This window comes from Lithobates pipiens, unplaced genomic scaffold (assembly GCF_037356315.1).
Source record: "Lithobates pipiens isolate NorthernLeopardFrog02 unplaced genomic scaffold, aLitPip1_a1.2 Scaffold_8, whole genome shotgun sequence".
Taxonomy (NCBI): domain Eukaryota; kingdom Metazoa; phylum Chordata; class Amphibia; order Anura; family Ranidae; genus Lithobates; species Lithobates pipiens.
Genome location: NW_027507903.1, coordinates 590,620,362 through 590,646,482, shown reverse-complemented (window position 1 = coordinate 590,646,482; position 26,121 = coordinate 590,620,362). Strand labels below are relative to the sequence as shown.

The window sequence follows — 26,121 nt, the reverse complement described above, 5'->3', positions numbered from 1 at the left end:
TCCTCCCAATGTACTTTAAGCCCAGATTCCTGAGTCCCGATTTTTTCTCTTTTTTTCCCCTTTTTTCCTCTTTTTTTTTTCTTCCCTCTTTCCCCCTTTTTCAAACAGGAACCTCCTTCTCTTTTCCAGTTCTATATTCTTGTTCTGATGGTTCCTACTCTGGAACCTGCTTTTATAATTTCACTGTTAACCTTCGGATTTGCAGACTTTGTCTACCATAATTATTATAACTCTCATTTGAAAATGAACTGTATAATATGATACCGTCCCTTTAAGTCACTTTGCAAACCGTAGGAAAAAGAGAGCAGGAGGGGAAGATACTGGAGCCAATAAGCACAGTTGGAACAAACAAACAAGGCGAGGTTTCAAACAGGTGCAAACAGGTGCATAAAGCCAGTCTCTCATATGTTTACCCCTCCGTCCTTCCCAGGAACGGGATCTACATTGCCCGGATTGCCACTTATTCCCTTACAGGCTTACAGACTTCAGCAATATCCCTTCTCTCAGAACATACCACTGTCCGTCTGATGTTGCATTTATCTGCTGACACGTTCAATCACATCTGAATCATCCCATCTGAGACATAAGCCATAAGGAACAATCTGACCTTATTTTCCCCTCCTCTTACAGAGGAGACCGGGTGTCGTAGAGGGTTCGCTGGGGTTCCGGAGTGAGCGCCACTGCCTCCAGGAGAGAGTCCTTCCTCCCGTCTGTCTTGATCTTGTCCCCTGGTCCCACCGCTCGTGCCGCTACTCCCCCACACACTCCCGTCCTGCTCGTGCCAGAGCGGGAGTTTATCCGGGCGGAACCGCCACTAATCTGCCGCACGCCGTTCTCGATGCTCAGGGGGGGGGGGGACGGAGCTGAGAGTCAGTGCGGCTGATCGATCCTTTACGCCGGGGAAGAGCACCCTCTCACTGTGCTCACCTCCGGCTCACTCCTCGGGGCCTCCACCATCTCCCACGAGGACGCCGTAGTCAGGCCCCTCCCCTCACCTCTCTCACATCCGCCCCATCATCAGCCGTCTTTAACCACTTAACCCCGGGACCAATTGTCAGCCTAAGGACCAGAGGTCTTTTTACAATTTCGCACTGCACTGCTTTAACTGGTAATTGCACGGTCATGCAATGTTGTACCCAAACGAAATTTGCGTCCTTTTCTTTCCACAAATAGAGCTTTCTTTTGATGGTATTTGATTGCCTCTGTGATTTTTATTTTTTGCAATATAAACGGAAAAAGACCAAAAATTTTGAAAAAAACTATATTTTCTAATTTTGTTATAAGAAAAATCTAATAAACTCAATTTTAGTCATACATTTGGGCCAAAGTGTATTCAGCCACATGTCTTTAGTAAAAAAAATGTCAATAAGCGTATATTTATTGGTTTGTGCAAAAGTTATAGTGTCTACAAACTAGAGTACATTTTCTGGAATTTACACAGCTTTTAATTTATGACTGCCTATCCAATTTCTTGAGGTGCTAAAATGGCAGGGCAGTACAACTCCCCCCAAATTACCCCATTTTGGAAAGTAGACACCCCAAGGAAATTGCTGAGAGACATATTGAGCCCATTGAATATTTTTTTGTCCCAAGTGATTGAATAATGACAAAAAAAGTTTACAAAAAGTTGTCACTAAATGATATATTGCTCACACATGCTATGGGCATATGTGAAATTACACCCCAAAATACATTCTGCTGCTTCTCCTGAGTATGGGGAAACCACGTGTGGGACTTTTTGGGAGCCTAGCTGCATACGGGCCCCCGAAAACCAAGCACCGCCTTCAGGATTTCTAAGGGCATGAATTTTTGATTTCACTCCTCACTACCTATCACTACCTATCACAGTTTTGAAGGCCATAAAATGCCAAGATGGCACAAACCCCCCAAATGACCCCATTTTGGAAAGTAGACACCCCAAGCTATTTGCTGAGAGGCAAGTTGAGCCCATTGAATATTTTTTGGCCCAAGTGATTAAATAATAATAACAATAAAAATAAAAAAAACTTTTTTACAAAAAGTTGTCGCTAAATGATATATTGCTCATACATGCCATGGTTATATGTGGAATTGCACCCCAAAATACATGTTGCTGCTTTTCCTGAGTATGGGGAGTACACAGGAAAAATACAGAGTACTTCCTGAGACAGGAAGGCACAAGAAGAAATCATATGGAACAACAGGAGATCCGATGGGAAGAGAGGAGAGAACATATGTATAGACCACAAAGATGGGAAAAAGAAAATGGACCAGAGAAAAGAGAGGAGGCATCAAGAAAAAGAAGAAGAGAATTTTAGGTGAAGGTATTTACAACCTAAGGCAAGCTATTTTTAAAGAAGAACTAATGATATTAGATTTAGGCCTAAAATACACCCCAGACAAAGACCTAGATAAATTTGAGGCCTATATTGACCTACAGAAGTTTGCGAGTAAATTGAACATTAAAAAATTTTTTGCTACAAAAGAACATGCCAAAGAAGAAAAAGAATTTTTGTCTTTCAAACATTCAAACTTTACAGAATAACTCTATTTTCAATCCCAAATTGCAATATAATGAAAGTATAATGGTTTTTAAAAAATGGTGGAAAAAGATGTAAGAGGACTGGAAATCAAAAGTTCAAAGAGGAAGGGTGTATGGAAAACGATTAAACAAATAGAGAAGAAAAAAGATATCATAATCAGACCGACGGATAAAGGGGGAGGCCTGGTCATATTAAACAAACAGGATTACGTGGCTTAAATGGTGATATTGCTGAGTGCACAAGACACATACAAGAAATTGAAGGGAAATCCCAAAGAAGAATATGAGAAAATATTGAAAAATACGTAAATAAAGAAGAAACTAAGGGAATTCTCAACAAAAAGGAAGCCAGATATTTGACCCCTAAAGCAGCCAAAACCCCAGTGGTATACTATGTCCCTAAGATACATAAGGATCAATCTCATCCACCGGGAAGACCAATAATCTGTGGCATAGACTGACTTTTCTCTAGACTGGGGGCCTATATTGATGGGTACTTGCAGCCCATGGTCATTGAAGGAAAGTCATACCTAAAAGACAGCAGATAATTAATCACAGAACTGAAAGATTTTGAAATTGGGGAGGAAGACATATTGGTAACAATAGACGTCAACTCACTATATGCAAATATTAAACAAGAGGATGGACTAAGTCGTAATTATATCATAGAAGGTCTACGACTGGCAATGAGCCATAATTATTTTTGGTACCAAGGCACATACTATACCCAAACAAAAGGGGTAGCTATGGGGACTAAATATGCCCCCAGCGTAGCAAACCTGTTTCTAAATCGATGGGAAGAAGAGCAAGTATTTAGTGTACCCAGAAAAAACTCAAATATTATCGATGATATCATCATCATCTGGGGTGGCACACCAGATGAACTACAAAATGTCTGATGAAATCAACCATAACATATATGATATCACCTTTTCTGGGAATTGGAATAAACAAAGTATCGACTATTTAGACCTACAGATATTTAAACATGATGGATCTTTAGAAACACACACTTTTTTTAAATCCACAGATCACAATGGGTATATCCCAACTACCAGTTGCCATCACCCTCAATGGATAAAGAATATACCCAAGGGTCAGCTCATGCGGCTGTATTGAAACTGCAGTAATAACACTGATTTTGACAAACAGGCTGAAGTGATTATAAAGAGTTTTAAGACAAAACGTTATAATAGACAGCACAAGGCCCTGGAACACATGATAAGGAAATATTGGCCCATTCTGCAATCAGATAGTGAGCTGAAAACCGTGTTACCAAACAAACGTTCATTCATTTATAGAAAAGCACCAACTCTGAGAAACAAACTGGTGAAGAACGCCATAGACCCTCAAAAACACATCAAAATGTTTGAAAGCCTGAAAGGTTTTTTCAAATGTGGAAAGTGTCTTCCATGCAAGACCAGTAAGAAAACCAACAGAAAGATATTAAATTTCATATCCACTACAAACGGAAACGAATACAAAATCAATGAATTGATCACTTGTAAAGCACTTATGTTACATACGTCATTGAATGTCTGTACCACAAACAATATGTGGGGAGAACCACATGACAGAATGTGAAACAAAAAAGTGTAGCGCTAAACAGGTGAGTAAAAACACACTAGATACAATTTATCAGCAAATGTGAACCACCTGTGTTAAACCATAGAGGAGTTACACACTTGTTGTGAAATCAGTGTAAACAACACTATGTGTGCTCTAATATCCTCAAAGGAATGTACATACAACTTATATATGAACAAAATATAATACAATAACGTGATATGAATCGAAAAATATAAAAGTTGAGTAGTGTTCGATATATCAGTCTGTGCAAGAATCTTTGTATATTATTAAAGCAAAGTCAGCCAATTTTCTCTTGAAAACCTTGAATTGGGATGGCAGAAAAATAAACGACAGCAATCTGCTTGTCTGTAGTGATATCTGAAGACACCGCACTTAATAGAAATAAGGTGAACACCCTTACCAGAAATGTTGGACCCACCTGCCTTTCGACAATGGGTCTACCAGGCGTATCGTCCCAAAGGGACTGTGCTCCAATTCCTCACGGAATGGGTCCCAGCATCTGGTCCTCCCATAGACATCCTCAGTCACAAGTGGAGGTAGGTGATCCAAGCTGTTGCCAACCGATGTTTTCCACAATCGAGGGCGCTGGTATTTCCAGGGCCAGGTGTATCCAGGCTCTAATTTCGGATGAAAACTCAAGCGGAATAAAAAAAAACAAAAAAAGAAAAAGAGAAGGGGGCTCTGGATAGTGTAGGTCAAAATAAACAAGATTGGTTTTATTAAAATTATACGTGTTTTGACAGGTATAAAAAGTGATCACAAAAGACAAAAATCAAATAAAAAAGCAATGTAGGGTGCAAGTAATGCTTTCCGATGCGTTTCGACACAAGCAGTCATCAACAGGGGCATACTATGTCCCCCCACATTGCTACTCATATAAATGCAATGCTCTAAACCTGGTCCGACCCATAAAAGTGGGCGGAACAGGAAACTGACATAGATGAGATGCTAATATATTCCACATATGTACGGAACAATCCATTGGTAAATTTACTTAAATTAAGATTTTAAATCTGTATCAACAGTGAAATTACAATCTAATATTATCAGCATTCCCATTATGACATGAACAGAGATCAACATAGCACTAAAGATTGACCAAACAAAAATTATAATCATTTTGACTTATCTCCTCCATTCACTGTGTCCCCAACTGACAGAAGTTAGAAAACATACTTCCGGGGTCACAGCATTTAGTCTAACAATAAGCCAGGAAAAAATAGAATTACTATATAAGCCAATAATCGAAATAAAACACCCAGATAGGAATAAGTATATAACCTGATATTTCACTGAAATGTATACTATAATAATGAGTATGGACATATTTATCTGTGGATGTTGGATATACTGAAACTGATTGCTCTCAATTTTGAGGCCAGTACGACTGGCATCCATTTCTTGGACTTGGAGATTAACGTAGTCAATAGTAACTTTGAACTTAAGACGTTTTTCAAGCCCACCGATAGAAATGGATATATCCCAGTGGATAGCTGCCACCATCAACAGTGGCTAAAATCGGTCCCATGCGGCCAATTTTTATGGTTGCTCCGCAATTGTACAAACATTAGGGACTTTTTCCAACAGTGTGAAATCCTTAAATCCAGATTTCTGGAAAAAGGATATAAACCCATTGATCTGGATGCCGATATTTTATCCGCATCAAGGGTAACCAGGGCTCCCTGTTGGAGACAAAATCCAAAGCTATACAAAACGATAAACATAGGTGGTCATTTCTTACAACCTTCTCTACTCAGCAGAGAGATTAAAATAATTTTTAATCGACACTGGAAAATGCTCCGCAGTGACAGGATTTTGGGGATTTCTATCCCCGAACAAGCGGGGGTTATATTTAGGGGTGCACGGTCTGTTCAGGGAGCTATTGCTCCCAACACAATAGATCCTCCTAAGCCTATCTCCTTTTTTCCTGAAAGTAAGGGCTTCTTCCCCTGCGGGAAGTGCAATGTATGTTCACATAATGCGTTAGGAAGGAGAGGAAAAATTTAAACCTTCACGTCCACCGTTACTCACAAGACTTATTTTATTAAACGATTTACTACGTGCGTAACAAGGATTATTGTTTATTTGATTATGTGCCCCTGCAAAAAACAATATGTGGGTCGCACAATTAGAAATGTTTCCTTCAGGGTCAATGAGCATATACGGTAGCCAAAATTAAAAAGGGTTGTGATAAACATACTGTCCCTAGACATTTCCTAGAACATCATGGGAGAAATCCAATAGGTACCCAATTCCAAATTATAGACCACTTTGTTCCGAATTGGAGGGGGGATTCGTGCATGCGGGGCGTATCGCGCCTTGAGACTTTTTGGATCCATTAACTCAGGTGCTATGCACCCCACGGCATGAATACTGACTGGGATGTCAATTGTTTTATTAATCAGGCTTGATTCACCAGTTCCTTTGCGGGATACAATATTAAATGCTAGGAGTCTGCAGAAATGCTGGATTCATTAGTACCCCACTGTTGTATTGTGTGAGTGGTGACGTATTCTGTGGGTATTTCTATTACCCACGGATGCTTCTCCATTCATTATAATCTCATTCTGGGTAAGTGGAGATTATTGTAATATCTTACTATGATGATTCCCTATTCTATATATGGGAGGCTCTGTCCTCTGTTTTTTTTTGTTATATTCCTCTGTCTTCACTCTATATACCATTTTTTGGAAGTTGCATCCAGTAACTTTTACTCATGATGGTGCTTTGTGGTCACGAAGCACCAACATGAGAAAAATTCATATAGTGGGGACACCATTATGCAGACCAGTTCACGGTTACGCCCCTTCACTTGCTCTTATTTTGTCTAAGTGTCTCTACCCTTGCAGTGGATAGAGCACTGTGACTGGCTGTTGGCTATTCTGAGCTTGGTACACCGTGCCGTCCGACATCACGTGATACATTTGCATAATGGAGGCGCCACTGTGCAGACCAGTCATGGTTACGCCCCTTTTTGAGTTCCTGCTTTATCTAGGTGCCTCTATCCTTGCACTGGATGGGGCACTATGACTGGCCGTATGTTGTGCTCGGCCTGGCGCGCCCCGCCGTCCCGCATCACGTGATGTTCATGTGACGTCGGGGGCGTGTTGTGCTCCGATGGAGCGTCATGCCAGGAATCCAGCCTCCTCCTCCGTAGCTCGGACGGTGTGCGGAGTGGTTTCCCCGCACTTGGCCACGGAAATGAATATGAGTAATAACCTACATTGTGGCCGGCGCAGCTCTTTCAAACATGCGCCGGTCAATGTAGGCGATTAGCCACCTGAGCCCCGCAATGTGTGATGCTGGCGTCATGTTACTATGACTACAGCCGTCACGCACGTCCCCTCCCCCTTGCTGATCACATGGCCTTCAGATGCTGAATGGCTATGTGATCTATATGGGAGGTTTCAGTATACCCAACATCCACAGATAAATAAGTCCATACTCATTATTATAGTATGCATTTCAGTGAAATATCAGGTTATATACTTATTCCTATCTGGGTGTTTTATTTAGATTATTGGCTTATATAGTAATTAAAATTTTTCCTGGCTTATTGTTAGACTAAATGCTGTGACCCCGGAAGTATGTTTTCTAACTTCTGTCAGTTGGGGACACAGTGCCATTCAGGAGATAAGTCAAAATGATTATAATTTTTGTTTGGTCAATCTTTAGTGCTATGTTGATCTCTGTTCATGTCATAATGGGAATGCTGATAATATTAGATTGTAATTTCACTGTTGATACAGATTTATATTTAATTGCATATTCTTATTTTTAACTTTAGCATTTATCTTTTTCAATTCTGATTGGCCACTTGAACATCATTAATTATAGGCTGCCTTGTTACACTGATTTTTTTGTGCAAGTAAGATGTTGCGAAAAAAAGTTATTTCTAAAAAAAATATATAAATTTAAAATAGACTATTTCCTCTCCTTTTTAATAAATAAACAATTACTATTGCTCATCATAACAACTTCTCTAATGGCTTTATCCATAGAGCCTTCCATGTAAAGAAACATATGTTCATATATGATATTCTGGTTGATAGTACTAATAAAAGTTCTCCGTTCAACCTCATATTCCCCTTTCGACTCTCACTATTGTGGGTCATCTAATTAATTGATTTCAAACAGTAATTTATTAACTAGTCCTGGGGTTTTCCTTATTCATATTTTAATTCATATTTTAAATTTTAATTTCTATTGCAACATTTTTCATATTTACTCTATTTATCCACATTTTTATTTTATTTATTTTTTCTTTACTTCTATTTATTTTTTACCATATTTTCATGTATAATTCATGTATAAATTAATTGGAATGGATTCTAATTGACTATGTAGATGTTATGTACACTGAATAATTTTGGTAGGAAACAATTGATTCTAGGATAGCATAACAGATAAACAGGAATGGAAGTATTACTGCTGTAATGTAAAATCATGTAAAATAAGCATAGGACACAGTGCCCTATTCCCTGCAAGGATTAGCGAAGAGCATCTTGAACAACACTTTTTTGCACTCCGCCATACATCAGTATAATTTGGAGGCATCTTAATTACAAAGAAATGGATGCAGGGGTAGGAACTCAACTTGCCCCTAACCAAAATGGCGGATTCCAACTTGCGCAGGCGCGGTATGGACACTGCACCCTATAACAGACGAGAGGTGTATCAATATGGCTGCTCCGGATGAAGTCTTGATGATGAAACGCATAGGGGCGTGGCCATAGGACGCACTCTCTCTTCATTGAAGCTGTAGCGATCGTCAGCAGGCACAATTATATTGCGTTTTAAAAGGATTGGCGCATGTGAGTAGTTTTTTAAATTTAATAAATTGGCATTTTAAAATATACTACACTATGGATATTCCTCTCTTTTATTAAAACATCTGAATGAAATGACAAATCCATGCTGAGAAAAATGAAACGCATAGGGAGATACCACAAAGCGACACAGGGGCTCATACTGTGAAGGCACATTCACCCCTGCAGGGGCAGGGTATCTGGTGAGTGCAAAACCATTACTTTGCACGAAAAAACACACCGGGAACCTTTTAAGCCATTAAGAAGCAGTCACATTATTGGTTAAATTGAGCATGAGTCACTTTTATCACGTCTTTGGACTATTCAGTTAATTGTTTATATGCATATTTAGTATTGTTGTTTGTCAAATAGTTGTTTTTTGTTTTGTTTTTTTCACGTAGTTTGGTCAACTTTTGAAGACCCATCACTGCACAGAGGGTCCAACACTGAATTTTATTTACTAATTTGTTTATTCGTTTTATTCCATTTCATCTTTGTTTTTCACTTCAATATATTTTTTCACAATTATCACTCTACAAAAGCACACCACAAAATGTAATTATTGTATATTTTTAACACAGCAAACCCTGAGGTTGGCCTTAGTTTGGAGTAAAACATAACAGGGGGTCCAGCACCATATTTGCAAAAAAATGTTATAAAAAAAATTATAATTCATTTTTTAAAATGTATTTCGTTTAATTTTGTGAAAGCAGGCATATCCAGGAAACATAAATAGAGGTCTCTCTCATATTTCAGATAGAAAATTTTAAAGGAGTACAATTCATTATCGTGACGCACGCATCCCCCCCTTGCCCCCACCTGCCGCTACGCCCCTCTCTCTCTTTCCCTCCTGTCTTCCCTTTCTCCATCGATACACATGCGTAGTAGAGAACAGCCTCGACACTAGATATTGCTTTCCCCCCACCTTCTTCCCTTATACCATTATACTGATCTCAACACTGAGATCTAGCTGACCTGGATTATACAGAATATGTTTTAGACCGGGTAAAGACATAGGGAACGCGGGTTTTGGATATTTGTATTGATCAGATGAATGTTTAACTATGTGATATAGACAGTTGGACGGCTCTTGTCATGCTTGACGTGAGGCTACACTACAACTGGATGAACTGAACAACTAGAACACTATTGATAGTCCAAATGGCCTCCAACTTGTCTCTTTACAAACCCAATTTGGAAAAGTATCTATACCTCACCTGGACATTGGTAGACCTGTACACATAAATAGAGGTCTCTCTCATATTTCAGATAGAAAATTTTAAAGGAGTACAATTCATTATCGTGACGCACGCATCCCCCCCCCTTGCCCCCACCTGCCGCTACGCCCCTCTCTCTCTTTCCCTCCTGTCTTCCCTTTCTCCATCGATACACATGCGTAGTAGAGAACAGCCTCGACACTAGATATTGCTTTCCCCCCACCTTCTTCCCTTATACCATTATACTGATCTCAACACTGAGATCTAGCTGACCTGAATTATACAGAATATGTTTTAGACCGGGTAAAGACATAGGGAACGCGGGTTTTGGATATTTGTATTGATCAGATGAATGTTTAACTATGTGATATAGACAGTTGGACGGCTCTTGTCATGCTTGACGTGAGGCTACACTACAACTGGATGAACTGAACAACTAGAACACTATTGATAGTCCAAATGGCCTCCAACTTGTCTCTTTACAAACCCAATTTGGAAAAGTATCTATACCTCACCTGGACATTGGTAGACCTGTACACATCGCTATTACTTCGGACACCAGGTCAATACAGACTGCATAGTCCCATCTGTCCTCTGTTATCTATTATTTTTACATGTTATGTAATCCCTACTGAAGGTACTCAGAACTCTGTAACGCAGATTATGACATTGGTTTATGTTAAAAGTTTGACGTGTATAACAACGTGTATATAAGTGAATGGTTAAAGTCGCGCTATGTAATATTCACCCTAAGTGTATAAAAAACAAACCACAACGTGATAAAAAAAATTTGTTTACAGGGTTAGAGCTGCCTATACCTGAAGCCCCCACTTCCTAATTTAGGAGGGGAGGAAAAATTTAAGAAGTCAAATAGAAAGGTTATGGCGCTAAACCCAAATAATTGTGCTCAAAATGACCTATCGTCAAAATTGGTGATATGAAAAGTGCTATTTGGATTAAAGTGCAAATGCTTCCTGGTTATATTTGAAAAATTGAATAAAAATAAATAAATAAGAAAAAGTGCAATCAATATTAAACCATCATATAAGTGTCATCTTACAATAAGTAAAACCCCAAATGATTCATATGGTAAATATTCACATGGACCATAACAGATATTGCGTTCTTATATAAAAATGACAAAAGTTCTTTTGGACAGCACAAAAACACTAAAAATATCCTTCAGTGTCCTCATTCAAAATAAAAGTGAACCGTGCAAATAGGTGCAAGGAAAGTGCAAAAGGTCAAATCTAAGTCCAACCAATAATCGCATAAGGAAGCATGTGTATTCACTACACGTATCCAATATTGATGTTTTGGCTGATGATACTGCCACCGCAAAATACTAGTGCAAACAGTGCGGGTCTTCAATGGGAAATGTTCACCCCCGGTGCGCCACTCAGTGTTATAGTATGTAAATGCTCTCACCAGAACTTACGCCCCTTGTGGGGCTAGATGGACCTTCACAATGTAAGCCACTGTGTCGCTGTCTGGCTGCTGCTGGTGCACTGGGGAAAGTTTCACTGTTCCGTTCGTGTAACCTCCATTAAAGGTTATACATGAGGAAAGACACATCCATAGTGTAATACGTTTTTAAACAGAATCCTTCGTTTATTTAGATTAAAAACTACTCACATTTAATGTTAAAAACACATGCATCTCCGCCGGCCGTCTCTATCTGTTGGAAAGGGTGCACGCAACGTGGCCACGCCCTACGCGTTTCATCACTCTGACGTCTTCTGGAGCCTACAGAAGACGTCAGAGTGACGAAACGCGTAGGGCGTTAATATGTATCACATGGTGGACGATTACTTCGGGGCCAAAACAGAGATGGAGAGCTTACCAGCTGACGATCCACTGGCTTATTGGGTCATGAGAATAGACCACTGGCCAGAACTTGCCCAGTATGCTATTGAGTTGCTGGGCTGCCCTGTATCCAGTGTGCTTTCAGAACGGGCATTCAGTGCTGCAGGAGGTTTTGTTACTGATCATAGAACACGTCTGTCTACAGACTCTGTGGACCTTTTTAGCTTTTATAAAAATGAATCAGTCCTGGATTACCAGCTATGAAGCTGATGCTGATGTCAATGATTAAGTCTTTTTGGGATGTGAAATCTCTGCAGGACTTCGAGGCTGCCTAGTTTTGAGGGTGTTCAATCATTTTCATGGGCACAATTAACACCCAAAGACCATTTTTTCTGCACCTGTCTGACAGGTGCATATCATTGCATTTTTTACAGCACAGCAAATTCTTGCTTTCATCAAGATTATCTTTATAGGGTTACGGAGGGAAGGCGCCGCCGACACCCAAAGACCAATTTTAATGCACCCGTTACTTCTATCCAAAGCCAAAGTGACACCAGAATGTATCCAAAAAATCTCTAATCTTGTTCCCAGTGCACTACATTGTGACCTCATTATACACACTGGCTCCCCAGCTTGCAATAAAGCTAGCTTGTAGGAAAAATTTCATATTTTTGGGCTTTATAAATTCATTTATTGCTGCAGCAGATTATAGACATGTTAAAGATCTGCCACTTTACAGTTGGACTAAAGGGACCTCCTTGCCACTATATTGGAAGGAATTTTTCATTTTTAGGTTTTCACTTTAAAAATCAAAAAATCACTGCTCATTTAAAAATTACATTTTTCACAAACTTTTTTATTGATACATGTCCCCCAGGGCAGGACCGGACCCCTGTAACCATTGTATGACTAATTACTTGCATTTAAGCCTTCAAAATGGGCACTTTTGATATTTGTGGTTCGGGTCCCATTGACTTTAATGGGGTTCGTTGTTCGGGTCTGAACAGGGGTCCGTTCGGCCTATCCCTACTCGGTAACCCATTGCCTTTTTTACAGTAGTTTGTCTATTGGTTCTACAAATAGCCAGATTTTACTAGCAGGATTCACCCTCCATTGACTGGGATTTTCCACTAAGCTTGGGTTCACTGAATTGAACCAAAACAGATCCCCCTATACCTTATGGTCAGCTAACTTCTACTAATTTAATTTTTCTGCAGGCAGTTCCTCTTTGAATTATTATTATTTTTTATGTTATGTAGACCAAGCTGATAGTTTGATACTAAAGTTAAATATACATTTAGTATTATATATGGCTGCCTAAGTAGACATTTATCTGTAGAGACAGAACAGTATGGTTACACAGCTCATGGGGTCATGTGACTGAATCTTAGACCCCTTTCACACTGGGGCGTTTTTCAGGCGTTTTTCATGCGCTTTAGCGTTAAAAAATACGCCTGAAAGAAGCCGCAACTGCAATCCCAATGTAAAAGCCCGAGTGCTTTCACACCGAGATCCCTTTCATACTGGGGCGTTTTTCAGGCGCTTCAGCGTTAAAAAAAGCGCCTGAAAGAAGCTGCAACTGCAATCCCAATGTAAAAGCCCGAGTGCTTTCACACCAAGGCGCTGCGCTGGCAGGGCGTTAAAAATAAGTCCTGCAAGCAGCTTCTATGCAGCGCTTTTGGAGCGGTGAATACAACGCTCCTAAAGCTGCCCTTCCAATTGAAATCAATGGGAAGCACCTGTAAAACGCCAGAAAAATGCCTTAAAAACACTATTGGCAGCAGCGTTTTGTGGGCACCTTTAACCCTTTATTTGGCCACTAGCAAGGGTTAAAAGTGCCCCAATAACGCTCGAAAAACGCTGGTAAAGCGCTGCTAGTTTAAGCGGCGCTTTACGAGTGTTTTTCGGGCGCTTACATTGTGAAAGGGTTCTTAAAGCACTTGGGCTTTCACATTGGGACTGCAGATGAGGCTTCTTTCAAGCGCTTTACAGGCGCTTTTTTAACGCTAAAGCGCCTGAAAAACGCCCCAGTGTGAAAGGGGTCTTAATGAAGATCACAAAACATTGCTTTAAAATCTCCAGTCTCTTTTGTTATTGATAATATATGTAGAGTGTCACCTGTTGTTTATGCTAATGATGAGAGACAACTGCCATTCATTTTCAATGACGGTACACTCCTATAGTCTTCCCTCCACATATTAGAATGTTAATGCACTTGTCCTGGCTGTGACTGCGATGAAGAGCTAAACAAAGAGAAGCTGAAACTATCTATGTAGATTGTGAAGATGCCTTTTTGTTAAGTAGATCACGCATTTTTAACCAATGGGAAGCGAGCACATTTTTGTGAATGGTGGTGAAATAAATAAAAGGTGAAATTGGACTCAGTCACTTACAAGAACTGCTGGTGAAGGGAACTACTAAGGAAGATACCAAAGGATCCTATACTACTTTATACCAGGTGGGTAAATTTTTTATGATTGTACACTTGTACGGTTTAGATGATTGTATGCGTTTATCTATGAACAATGAACTGTGATCCATGGTGTCAGCAGGTGGACTACATTGCAGCACTTTTTTCTGCTGGGTTTCAATACAAAAAATCCAAGCAACTGATGAAATAAGAATTTATACAGTATATACTTCACAGTCTATGACTTGCTAATTGAACAAAAATTCATACAACTTATTGATTGATAATTGTCAAGTCTTTTAGTATATCAGCCTGACTGTGTCAGTGTTATCATTTTTGTATACTGTACTCTTCACTCATATAACATTGTATCACATTGGTTGTAACATTCATATCTTAGAAAGTTCTACACCATTGTTTATTCATGATCTTGCCCCTCACCTTTATACTTTCTCACTTTACAAGCAGACTCTGTGTCTCTTAGGTCTCACCTGGAAGATAAATATACAGTATAGAGCATATTCTAAAATAGGTAAACCAAATATCTAGCAGTCCCCATAAAAAAAAAACGTATAATTACTGAAGCAAGGTGGGGATATATTTACTGGGACAAGGTGGTGATGGAGTGAGAGATTGAGAGTAAAAAAAAAAAAACATATGTTGAGCTGGCATTCAGAAGGGTTGAGAAGATCACTGTACAGTTCCTATAAATAAATATATATATATATATATATATATATATATATATATATATATATATATATATGAAACTATCTCTCTAGCTTAGGATCTAAGATTTGTGATTTTGTTCATATTAATATTAATTCATTTAATTTAACATTAAATATTACAGCTGTATTAAGGCACAGTTAACAGTGATTACTTTTTGATATATACAGCAGGTAAATAAAATAAGTAATGAACACGTCACCGTTTTTCTAGGTAAATCTGTTTCTAAAGGTGCTATTGACATGACATTTTCACCACATGTCGGTAACAATCCATGCAATCCATCCATACAAAAAAAAAGAAGTTCAAAAATTAAGTTATATGTAATAACCTGAAATGACACAGTGACAATGTATTGAACAAGCTAATTGAAATTTATTTAATAATTCATACAAAATACTTTCAAGATGTCTCCTGTATGGAGAAACTAGTCTTATGCATTGCTCAGGTATGATTTTGGCCCATTCTTCCACACAGACAGTCTTCAAATCTTGAAGGTTTCATGGACATCTTCTATGAACTCTGATCTTTAGTTCTTTCCATAGATTTTATATTGGATTCAAGTCAGGTGATTGGCTGGGCCATTCTAGCAGCTTTATTTTATTTCTTTGAAACCAATTGAGAGTTTCCTTGGCTTTGTGTTTGGGGTCATTGTCTTGCTGAAATGTCCACCCTCGTTTCATCTTCATCATCCTGGTAGATGGCAGCAGATTTTTATCGAGAATGCATTGATACATTTTTTCCATTCATCCTTCCTTCATTGATACAAAGTTTGCTAGTACCATATGCTGAAAAACAGCCCCACACCATGATGTTGCCACCTCCAAACTTCACTGTTGGTATGGGAGTGTTTTTGGGGTGCTGTGCAGTGCCATTTGGCCTCCAAACATGGTGTGTATTATGGCATCCAAAGAGTTCCATTTTGGTCTCATCTGACCAGACTATACTCTCCCCGTATTTCACAGGCTTTTTCTAGATTTTGTGCAGCAAACTTTAAATGAGCTCCAACATGATTTTTCTTCAGCAATGGCAGTACACACTGGAACATTCATAAGTTAGAAATCCTTCTGTAACCAAAGTCATCAATATGTTTTGCAACACTAAGGTTGCAAAGGTCTTCAGAGAGCTTGAAATGTTTCTTCTGTGACACCTTGGTAAGGAGACACTTTTTATTGGTCATCAGTTGAGACTGAACCAGTTGATATTAATTTGTACTGACAAGGGGCAGGATTGCTTTCTAATTACCGATAGAGTTCAGCTGGTGTCTTAGCTTTCCATGCCTTTTTGCACCTCCGTTTCTTCATGTGTTCGATACCTTTTTCCTGTGTCATTCCATTTTATTACACATAACTTAATTTTGGCAGCAAATTTCAATTTAGTTTTAGTCTAAGTCTTTTGACTAAAATGCCATTTTGGTTTTAGCCCCATTTTAGTCATCTGCAATTGTTTTAGTTTTAGTCGTATTTAGTCAACTAAAATGCCCTACATTTTTTTTATTTACCAAAAATATGTAGCATATTACACCATGCACCAATACATATTAGCATACGATTTTATATACATTTAATATTATTTTTTTTACTGGATGTGTTTACAGCAGAAAGTAAAACATTTTTTTTGTTGTCTTTATTTGTTTATAGTGCAAAAAATGAAAACTACAGAGGTGATCAAATACCACCAAAAGAAAGCTCTATTTTTGGGGAAAAAGGGACATACATTTTATTTTGGTACAGCGTTGCATGACTGTGCAATTGTCAATGAAAATATGTCAGTGCCATGTCACAAAAATGGCCTGGTCATGAAGGGGGTAAATCTTCTGGAGGGCAAGTGGGTAAAGTCCATTCATTCCAAAGTTAAATGTTAAAAGAAAACAAAATCTTGAACTACTTTTGAATAACAATTGAATGTTCTGACAATTTTTCTAAGAATTTTTTGTATGAATTTTCATTTTCAAATACTACTAGTTCATGTCCAGCTTGACTTTGAAATAATTAAATAACAATAATATATACTATATTGTCCAAAGCATTGGGGCGCTGGCTTTTACATGCACATGAACTTTAATGGCATCCCAGTCTTGATCTGTAAAATTCAATATTGAGTTGGCCCACCCTTTGCAGCTATACCAGCTAAAACTCTTCTGGGAAGGCTGTCCACAAGGGTTCGGGGTGTGTCTATGGGAATATTTGACCATTCTTCCAGAATCGCATTTGTGCACTGGTGCGTTGTCATGTTGGAACAGGAAGGGGACATCCCCAAACAGTTCCCACAAAGTTAGGAGCATGAAGTTGTCCAAAATGTTTTGGTTTGCTGACGCCTTAAGAGTTACCATCACTGGAATGAAGGGGCCAAACCCAAACCCTGAAAAACAACCCCACACCATAATCCCCCCTTCACCAAATAATTTGTACCAGTGCTCAAACCAAGGTCCATAAAGTCATAGATGAGCGAGTTTGGGGTGAAGGAACTTGACTGTTCTGCACAGAATCCTGACCTTAACCCGATATAACACCTTTGGGATGTATTAGAGCAGAGACTGAGAACCAGGCCTTCTCTTCCAACATCAGTGCCTGACTTCACAAATGTGCTTCTGGAAGAATGGTCAAACATTCCCATAGACACACTCCTAAACCTTGTGGACAGCCTTCCCTGAATATTTGAAGTTGTTATAACTGCAAAGGGAGGGCCAACTCAATATTGAACCCTATGGACTAAGACTGGGATGCCATTAAAGTTCATGTGTGTGTAAAGGCAGGTGTCCCAATAATTTTGCCAATATAGTGTTTATAAATTTGTACTCTGATTGGAAAACAATCAATTCTGGTTTAGAATTCCATAATGTTATTATCAAATTGATATTAATCTGTAAGCAATATTTTTTCCATAACAATTTATTTTCATATTCCTCTAGATCTTAATCAGCACAATATAATCCATGGAGAAATCCTTCGGCAAAGCTCAGTAATCATCAGAGAATTAACACAGGAGAGAGGAATTTTTCAATACTCAGAATTTAACAAGTGCTTTTCAGAGAAGACATTTTTTTTTTTGCCACCAGAAGAAGATTCAGAAAGGGAAAACATGTTTAAATGTTTGAAATGTGATAAGAATTTCCCAAGAAAGGCACATTTTGTTATACACATGAGGAGTCACACAGGAGAGAAGCCCTTTGGATGCTCAGAATGTGATAAGTGTTTCTCATCAAAGGGAGTTCTTGCTAAACACCAGAGAATTCACACAGGAGAGAAACCATATAGATGTCCAGAATGTACTGAGAGCTTCTCACAATGGTCATCTCTTTCTTACCACCAGAGGAAGATCCACCAAGGAGAAAAAACATTTAAGTGCACAGAATGTGACATGTGTTTCTATATGAAGTCACATCTTATTGTTCATCAAATGAAACACACAGGAGTGAAGCCATTCAGATGTTCAGAATGTGATAAATGTTTTGCTAGAAAAACTACACTTAAGGAACACCAAAGAGTTCACACTGGAGAAAAGCCATTTATGTGCTCAGAATGTGACCAATGCTTTAAACAAAGTACTCATCTTTTGAAACACAAGAAGATTCACACAGGAGAGAAGCCATTTAGTTGTTCAGCATGTGACAAATGCTTTGTGGAAAAATCTTATCTTATTCAACACCAAAGAGTTCACACAGGAGAGAAGCCATATCAATGTTCAGAATGTGACAAATGTTTTGTGCAAAAAATTTATCTTACTCAACACCAAAAAGTTCACACAGGAGAGAAGCCGTATGGATGTCCAGAATGTGGCAAATGCTTTGGGCAAAAATCTCATCTTAATCAACACCAAAAAGTTCACACAGAAGAGAAGCTGTATAGATGTTCAGAATGTGATAAGTGCTTTGTAGGAATGAGGCATCTTGCTATGCACCAGAGGGTTCACACAGAAAAAAAAACATTTACATGTTTGGAATGTGACAAGTGTTTTAATCAAAAGACAGCTTTTATTCAACACCAGAGGATTCACACAGGAGAAAAACCATATAGTTGTTTGGAATGTGACAAGTGTTTTACACAGAAGACACATATTACTTGACACCAGAGGGTTCACACCGGAGAAAAACCATATAGATGTTTGGAATGTGACAAGTGTTTTACACAGAAGACAAATCTTACTCAACACCAGAGGATTCACAAAGGAAAAGAAGCCAATTCAATTAGTTAAATATGAATGTTATAAATATTTCAGATGTGGCATATATCTGCTTAAAGCTCATCTCCAGCTTTCATTGAATTAAAATTAATTTAGAGCAAGCTGGTCCAAACTATTAATTTCACTAAGATATGCATCGGCACTGCTTAACCACTCACAGGCAGCTTTGTATTTTCTGAATGAATGCAAAGCTTCCTCTGACTGGCTGAGACAGGGAATTTGATGTCATCCGCCCACCTCTCTAGTTCAGTCATTCATAGGAAGCTTTGTATTCCTTCAGAAAATGCAAAGCTTTCTGTGAATGGCTGAGAAGCTTTTGTTCTTGGTGTGGGACCGGAAAATCCCACCTCATTGCCAAAGCACTTTATACTGTAGGTAGATGAGGCTACATACAGCTTATACAGCGCTAAGAGCAGCTGCATGTCTTAGTGATGTAAATAGTTTGTTACACCTGGTTGGTCCAAACAAACTATTTAAACATCACTAAAAGTAGGAGATAAACTTTAAATACAACAAGGAGCACAAAAGCGAGAATTGCTTGATTTTTAAAATATGTATTAGCTTTTGTGCTCTAATTAAATAAAGATTATTCATAATGCTTTATATTAGTGTTTAGTGTTTCATACTTGCATGGAGAACATTTGTTTTCTATTTAAATATCTTTTGTATTTTATTTTTCATTTCAATAAAATTCATGAATACAAAAACATGAGGTTACAAAAGTGTGACAATATAAAAATACATCGATGTGTACTTTTCTACATTGCCTATAACCTGTGAATGAGGCATTTCTAAATGATTTTTTTTTCAATCTCTGTTTATTATGTTTTTCTCCATCACAAACACATCATAAAACAAACACGGAAAAAGAAATTCCAAAATACATACAACAATACCATATTACATTTTAAACACAAAAACCCTTCCCTAATATATATCTAAATTCTCTCCGTCACCTCCAGCCTGTCTCGTCCAAAAGCCCCCCACACCAATCCTACCTTCTTGAGTTATCATACATTAACTATTCTATAACTAGTAAATAATCTGTTAACCCCTATACTTCCGTCTGATCACACAATAAATGGTGTCAAACCTGGTAACATCAGCCAAGGTTCCCACATTTCACAAAATTTATTTGTTAAATCCCTATTCTTATATACCTGCCATTCTTTTAGCAATGCATCATTTACCTGTATCTGCCATTCCACATATGTTGGGCTTATAGAGGATATCCATTTTATTGCTATCAATTTTTGTGCAATAAATAGCATCCTATTAATGGGCATCCTACTTACTGGGGTATATAATTATTTTTCTAATTGTCCTAGCATGCATAATCTTGGGTTTGATACACCTGAATATTGGTTTCTACCACATCCTGTCGATATCTGAACAGTTTAGGGCAGTTCCAAAGCATATGCATTAAATCAGCAGATACTCTTGAACATCTTGTGCATTTCGACGTATCCCGCCTCCCCCATTGGTATGATTTAGCTGGTTTCCTTTAAGCTCTATATCTTATATATAATTTGGTTAGGCATTGCTGCGGAGATATCGATACAGACTATACAAGTTTCAATATATACTGCCATGTTTCATCTGTCATTTTTCCAAGGTCTTTTTCCCATCCTTTTCTAGCTAAACAACTATTTGTTTCTTGTGACTGCTTAATCATGCAACCATAAAGACTATAGATTAAACCCCTCTTAACCTGTATCTTTGAAAAGACATCCATAAGTGGCAAATTTTGTATCTTAACTTTTTTGTCTTTAACCACTTAAGCCCCGGACCAATTGTCAGCCTAAGGACCAGAGGTCTTTTTACAATTTTGCACTGCACTGCTTTAACTGTTAATTGTGCAGTCATGCAATGTTGTACCCAACCGAAATTTGCATCCTTTTCTTCCCACAAATAAAGCTTTCTTTTGATGGTATTTTATTGCCTCTGCGATTTTTATTTTTTGCGATATAAACGGAAAAAAAACAAAAATTTTGAAAAAATATATATTTTCTACTTTTTGTGATAAGAAAAATCTAATCAACTCAATTTCAGTCATACATTTAGGCCAAAATGTATTCAGCTACATGTCTTTAGTAAAAAAAAATGTCAATAAGCGTATATTTATTGGTTTGCGCAAAAGTTATAGCGTCTACAAACTAGAGTACATTTTCTGGAATTTACACAGCTTTTAATTTATGACTGCCTATGTAATTTCTTGAGGTGCTAAAATGGCAGGGCAGTACAAACCCCCCAAATTACCCCATTTTGGAAAGTAGACACCCCAAGGAAATTGCTGAGAGGAATGTTGAGCCCATTGAATATTTTTTTTTGTCCCAAGTGATTGAATAATAACAACAAAAAAAATAAAAAAATTTTTACAAAAAGTTGTCACTAAATGATATATTGCTCACAAATGCCATGGTTATATGTGGAATTGCATCCCAAAATGCATTTTGCTGCTTTTCCTGAGTACGGGGGGGAGTACTCAGGAAAAATACGGAGTACTTCCTGAGACAGAAAGACACAAGAAGAAATCATATGGAACAACAGGAGATCCGGTGGGAAGAGAGGAGAGAACATATGTATAGACCACAAAGATGGGAAAAAGAAAATGGACCAGAGAAAAGAGAGGAGGCATCAAGAAAAAGAAGAGAATATTAGGTGAAGGAATTTACAACTTAAGCCAAGCTATTTTTAAAGAAGAACTAATGATATTAGATTTAGGTCTAAAATACACCCCAGACAAAGACCTAGATAAATTTGAGGCCTATATTGACCTACAGAAGTTTGTGAGAAAATTGAACATTAAAATTTTTTTGCTACAAAAGAACATGCCAAAAAAGAATGTTTGTCTTTCAAACATTCCGACTTGAAGAATAACTCTATTTTCAATCCCAAATTGCAATATAATGAAAGTATAATGGTTTTTAAAAAATGGTGGAAAAAGATGTAAGAGGACTGGAAATCAAAAGTTCAAAAAGGAAGGGTGTATGGAAAACGATTAAACAAATAGAGAAGAAAAAAGATATCGTAATCAGACCGACGGATAAAGGGGAAGGCCTGGTCATATTAAACTAACAGGATTACGTGGCTTAAATGGTGATATTGCTGAGTGCAAAAGACACATACAAGAAATTGAAGGGAAATCCCAAAGATGAATATGAGAAAATATTGAAAAAGTACGTAAAGAAAGAAGAAACGAAGGGAATTCTCAACAAAAAGGAAGCCAGATATTTGACCCCTAAAGCCGCCAAAACCTCAGTGATATACTATGTCCCTAAGATACATAAGGATCAATCTCATCCACCGGGAAGACCAATAATCTGTGGCATAGACTGACTTTTCTCTAGACTGGGGGCCTATATTGATGGGTACTTGCAGCCCATGGTCATTGAAGGAAAGTCATACCTAAAAGACAGCAGATAATTAATCGCAGAACTGAAAGATTTTGAAATTGGGGAGGAAGACATATTGGTAACAATAGATATCAACTCACTATACACAAATATTAAACAAGAGGATGGACTAAGTCGTGTAGAATGGGCATTGCAAAAACAATCAGATCTAAAAAAAAAACACCAAATTAATTATATCATAGAAGGTGTACGACTGGCAATGAGCCATAACTATTGTTGGTACCAAGGCACATACTATACCCAAACAAAAGGGGTAGCTATGGGGGCTAAATATGCCCCCAGCGTAGCAAACCTGTTTCTAAATCGATGGGAGGAAGAGCAAGTATATAGTGTACCCAGAAAAAACTCAAATATTATCGATGATATCATCATCTGGGGTGGCACACATATCATCTTTTCAGGGAATTGGAATAAACAAAGTATCGACTATTTAGACCTACAGATATTTAAACATGATGGATCTTTAGGCACACAGACTTTTTTTAAATCCACAGACCACAATGGGTATATCCCAACTACCAGTTGCCATCACCCTCAATGGATAAAGAATATACCCAAGGGTCAGCTCATGCGGCTGTATAGAAACTGCAGTAATAACTAGACATGTGCATTCGTTTTCGTCCGAATGCATTTTCGTCCGAATTTCAGCTATTTTCGTTTTCGTTTTGACAAACGATAACGAAAGCACAAAATCCGAAAAACGAAAGATCCGACATAAATAAATGCTTTATTTTCGTTTTCATTGTTACAACAGTTCGATATAGAATAGGAGATTCGACATGACTCTGACAAATCTGTCTATAGAACCTGTGGTCGAATGTGCCTAACCTTACCTCTATTAGTCCAAGATTATATAGAGAAAATATTCGACAGAGAAAAAAGATTTGACAGAGAGAAAAGATTCTGCAAGTTACTGTCCTAAAAAGTGTTTGGGGACCCGGGTCCTGCCCCAGGGGACATGTATCAATGCAAAAAAAAGTTTTAAAAACGGCCGTTTTTTCGGGAGCAGTGATTTTAATAATGATTAAAGTGAAACAATAAAAGTGTAATATTCCTTTAAATTTCGTAGGGGGGGGTTGTCTATAGTATGCCTGTGAAGGGGCGCATGTTTCCCGTGCTTAGAACTGTCCCAGCACAAAGTGTCATTTATGCAGGAAAAAAAGTCCTTTAAAATCACTCGCAGCTATTATGAATTGTCGGCTCCGTAATACAGAGAACACTCATTGAAAGTCATTGATAAAAAAAATAAAAAATAAATAAATAAAAAAGCGTGAGGGTCCCCCAAATTCAATTACCAGGCCCTTCAGGTCTGGTATGGATATTAAGGGGAACCCTGCCTCAAATTTAAGAAAAAATTTGACGTGGGGTTCCCCCTAAATATCCATAACCAGACCCTTCAGGTCTGGTATGGATATTAAGGGGAACCCCACATCAAATTTAAAAAAAAATTGACGTGGGGTTCCCCCTAAAAATCCATACCAGACCCTTTATCTGAGCACGCAACCTGGCAGGCCGCAGGAAAAGAGGGGGGGGGACGAGAGAGCGCCCCCCCTCCCTCCTGAACCGTACCAGGCCACATGCCCTCAACATTGGGAGGATGCTTTGGGGGTCCGTGACCCCTCAAAGCACCTTGTCCCCATGTTGATGAGGACAAGGGCCTCATCCCCACAACCCTGGTCGGTGGTTGTGGAGGTCTGCGGGCGGGGGGCTTATCAGAATCTGGAAGCCCCCTTTAACAAGGGGACCCCCAGATCCCGGCCCCCCCCTGTTTGAAATGGTAAGGGGGTACAAACGTACCCCTACCATTTCACAAAGAAAGTGTAAAAAATGGTTAAATAAAACAAACACACTTTTGAAAAATTCCTTTATTAAAAATAAAAAAATAAAAAAAAGATTCCAGCGGCGGTAATCCACTCTTGCTATCCAGCGACGGACGATCATCTCTCCAGCGATGTCTCATGTCATCCAGCGCAGCGAATCCTTTGTCCTTCTGTCTCCGTGGAGGAGACACTGCAAGGATTCCGGCGGCTGACGTTTCTTATATACGGAGGGCGGGGCCACCCGTCACCTGACCCCGCCCCCCTCTGACGCAAGGGGAAACCCGGGGTTCCCTGTGACGTAGGGGTGACCCGCACCCCTCTGATGTAACACAGGCAGGTTTCTGTTACATCAGAGGGGGCGGGGTCACCCATACGTCACGGGGAACCCCGGGTTTCCCCTTGCATCAGAGGGGGGGCGGGTCAGGTGACGGGTGGCCTCGCCCTCCGTATATAAGAAACGTCAGCCGCCGGAATGCCTGCAGTGTCTCCGTGGAGGAGACAGAAGAAGGATGGATCACTGTGCTGGATGACATGAGACATCGATGGAGAGATGAATGTCCGTCGCTGGATAGCAAGAGTGGATTACCGCCGCTGGAATCTTTTTTTTATTTTTTTATTTTTAATAAAGGAATTTTTCAAAAGTGTGTTTGTTTTATTTAACCAATTTTTACACTTTCTTTGTGAAATGGTAGGGGTACTTTTGTACCCCCTTACCATTTCAAACAGGGGGGGGGGGCGGGATCTGGGGGTCCCCTTGTTAAAGGGGGCTTCCAGATTCTGATAAGCCCCCCGCCCGCAGACCTCCACAACCACCGGCCAGGGTTGTGGGGATGAGGCCCTTGTCCTCATCAACATGGGGACAAGGTGCTTTGAGGGGTCACGGACCCCCAAAGCATCCTCCCAATGTTGAGGGCATGTGGCCTGGTATGGTTCAGGAGGGAGGGGGGGGGGCGCTCTCTCGTCCTCCCCTCTTTTCCTGCGGCCTGCCAGGTTGCGTGCTCGGATAAAGGGTCTGGTATGGATTTTTAGGGGGAACCCATGTCAATTTTTTTTTTAATTTGACGCGGGGTTCCCCTTAATATCCATACCAGACCTGAAGGGTCTAGTTATGGATATTTAGGGGGAACCCCACGTCAAATTTTTTCTTAAATTTGAGGCAGGGTTCCCCTTAATATCCATACCAGACCTGAAGGGCCTGGTAATTGAATTTGGGGGACCCCCACGCTTTTTTATTTATTTATTTATTTATTTTTTTATCAATGACTTTCAATGAGTGTTCTCTGTATTACGGAGCCGACAATTCATAATAGCTGCGAGTGATTTTAAAGGACTTTTTTTCCTGCATAAATGACACTTTGTGCTGGGACAGTTCTAAGCACGGGAAACATGCGCCCCTTCACAGGCACACTATAGACAACCCCCCCTACGAAATTTAAAGGAATATTACACTTTTATTGTTTCACTTTAATCATTATTAAAATAACTGCTCCCGAAAAAATGGCCGTTTTTAAAACTTTTTTTGCATTGATACATGTCCCCTGGGGCAGGACCCGGGTCCCCAAACACTTTTTAGGACAGTAACTTGCAAATTAGCCTTTAAAATTAGCACTTTAGATTTTGAA

The 26,121-nt window shown here is 39.0% G+C and overlaps 1 protein-coding gene across 1 annotated transcript in view; it reads left to right on the top strand.

The window, feature by feature from the left end:
- The window catches only part of LOC143962290 (uncharacterized), a 315,099-nt gene that overhangs the window by 74,025 nt on the left and 214,953 nt on the right, over positions 1–26,121 (top strand). Inside the window, 3 exon segments of the mRNA XM_077471593.1 lie at positions 13,454–13,472; positions 18,289–18,425; positions 18,510–19,241. Of these exon segments, the coding sequence (XP_077327719.1) occupies positions 13,454–13,472; positions 18,289–18,425; positions 18,510–19,241 (888 nt within the window).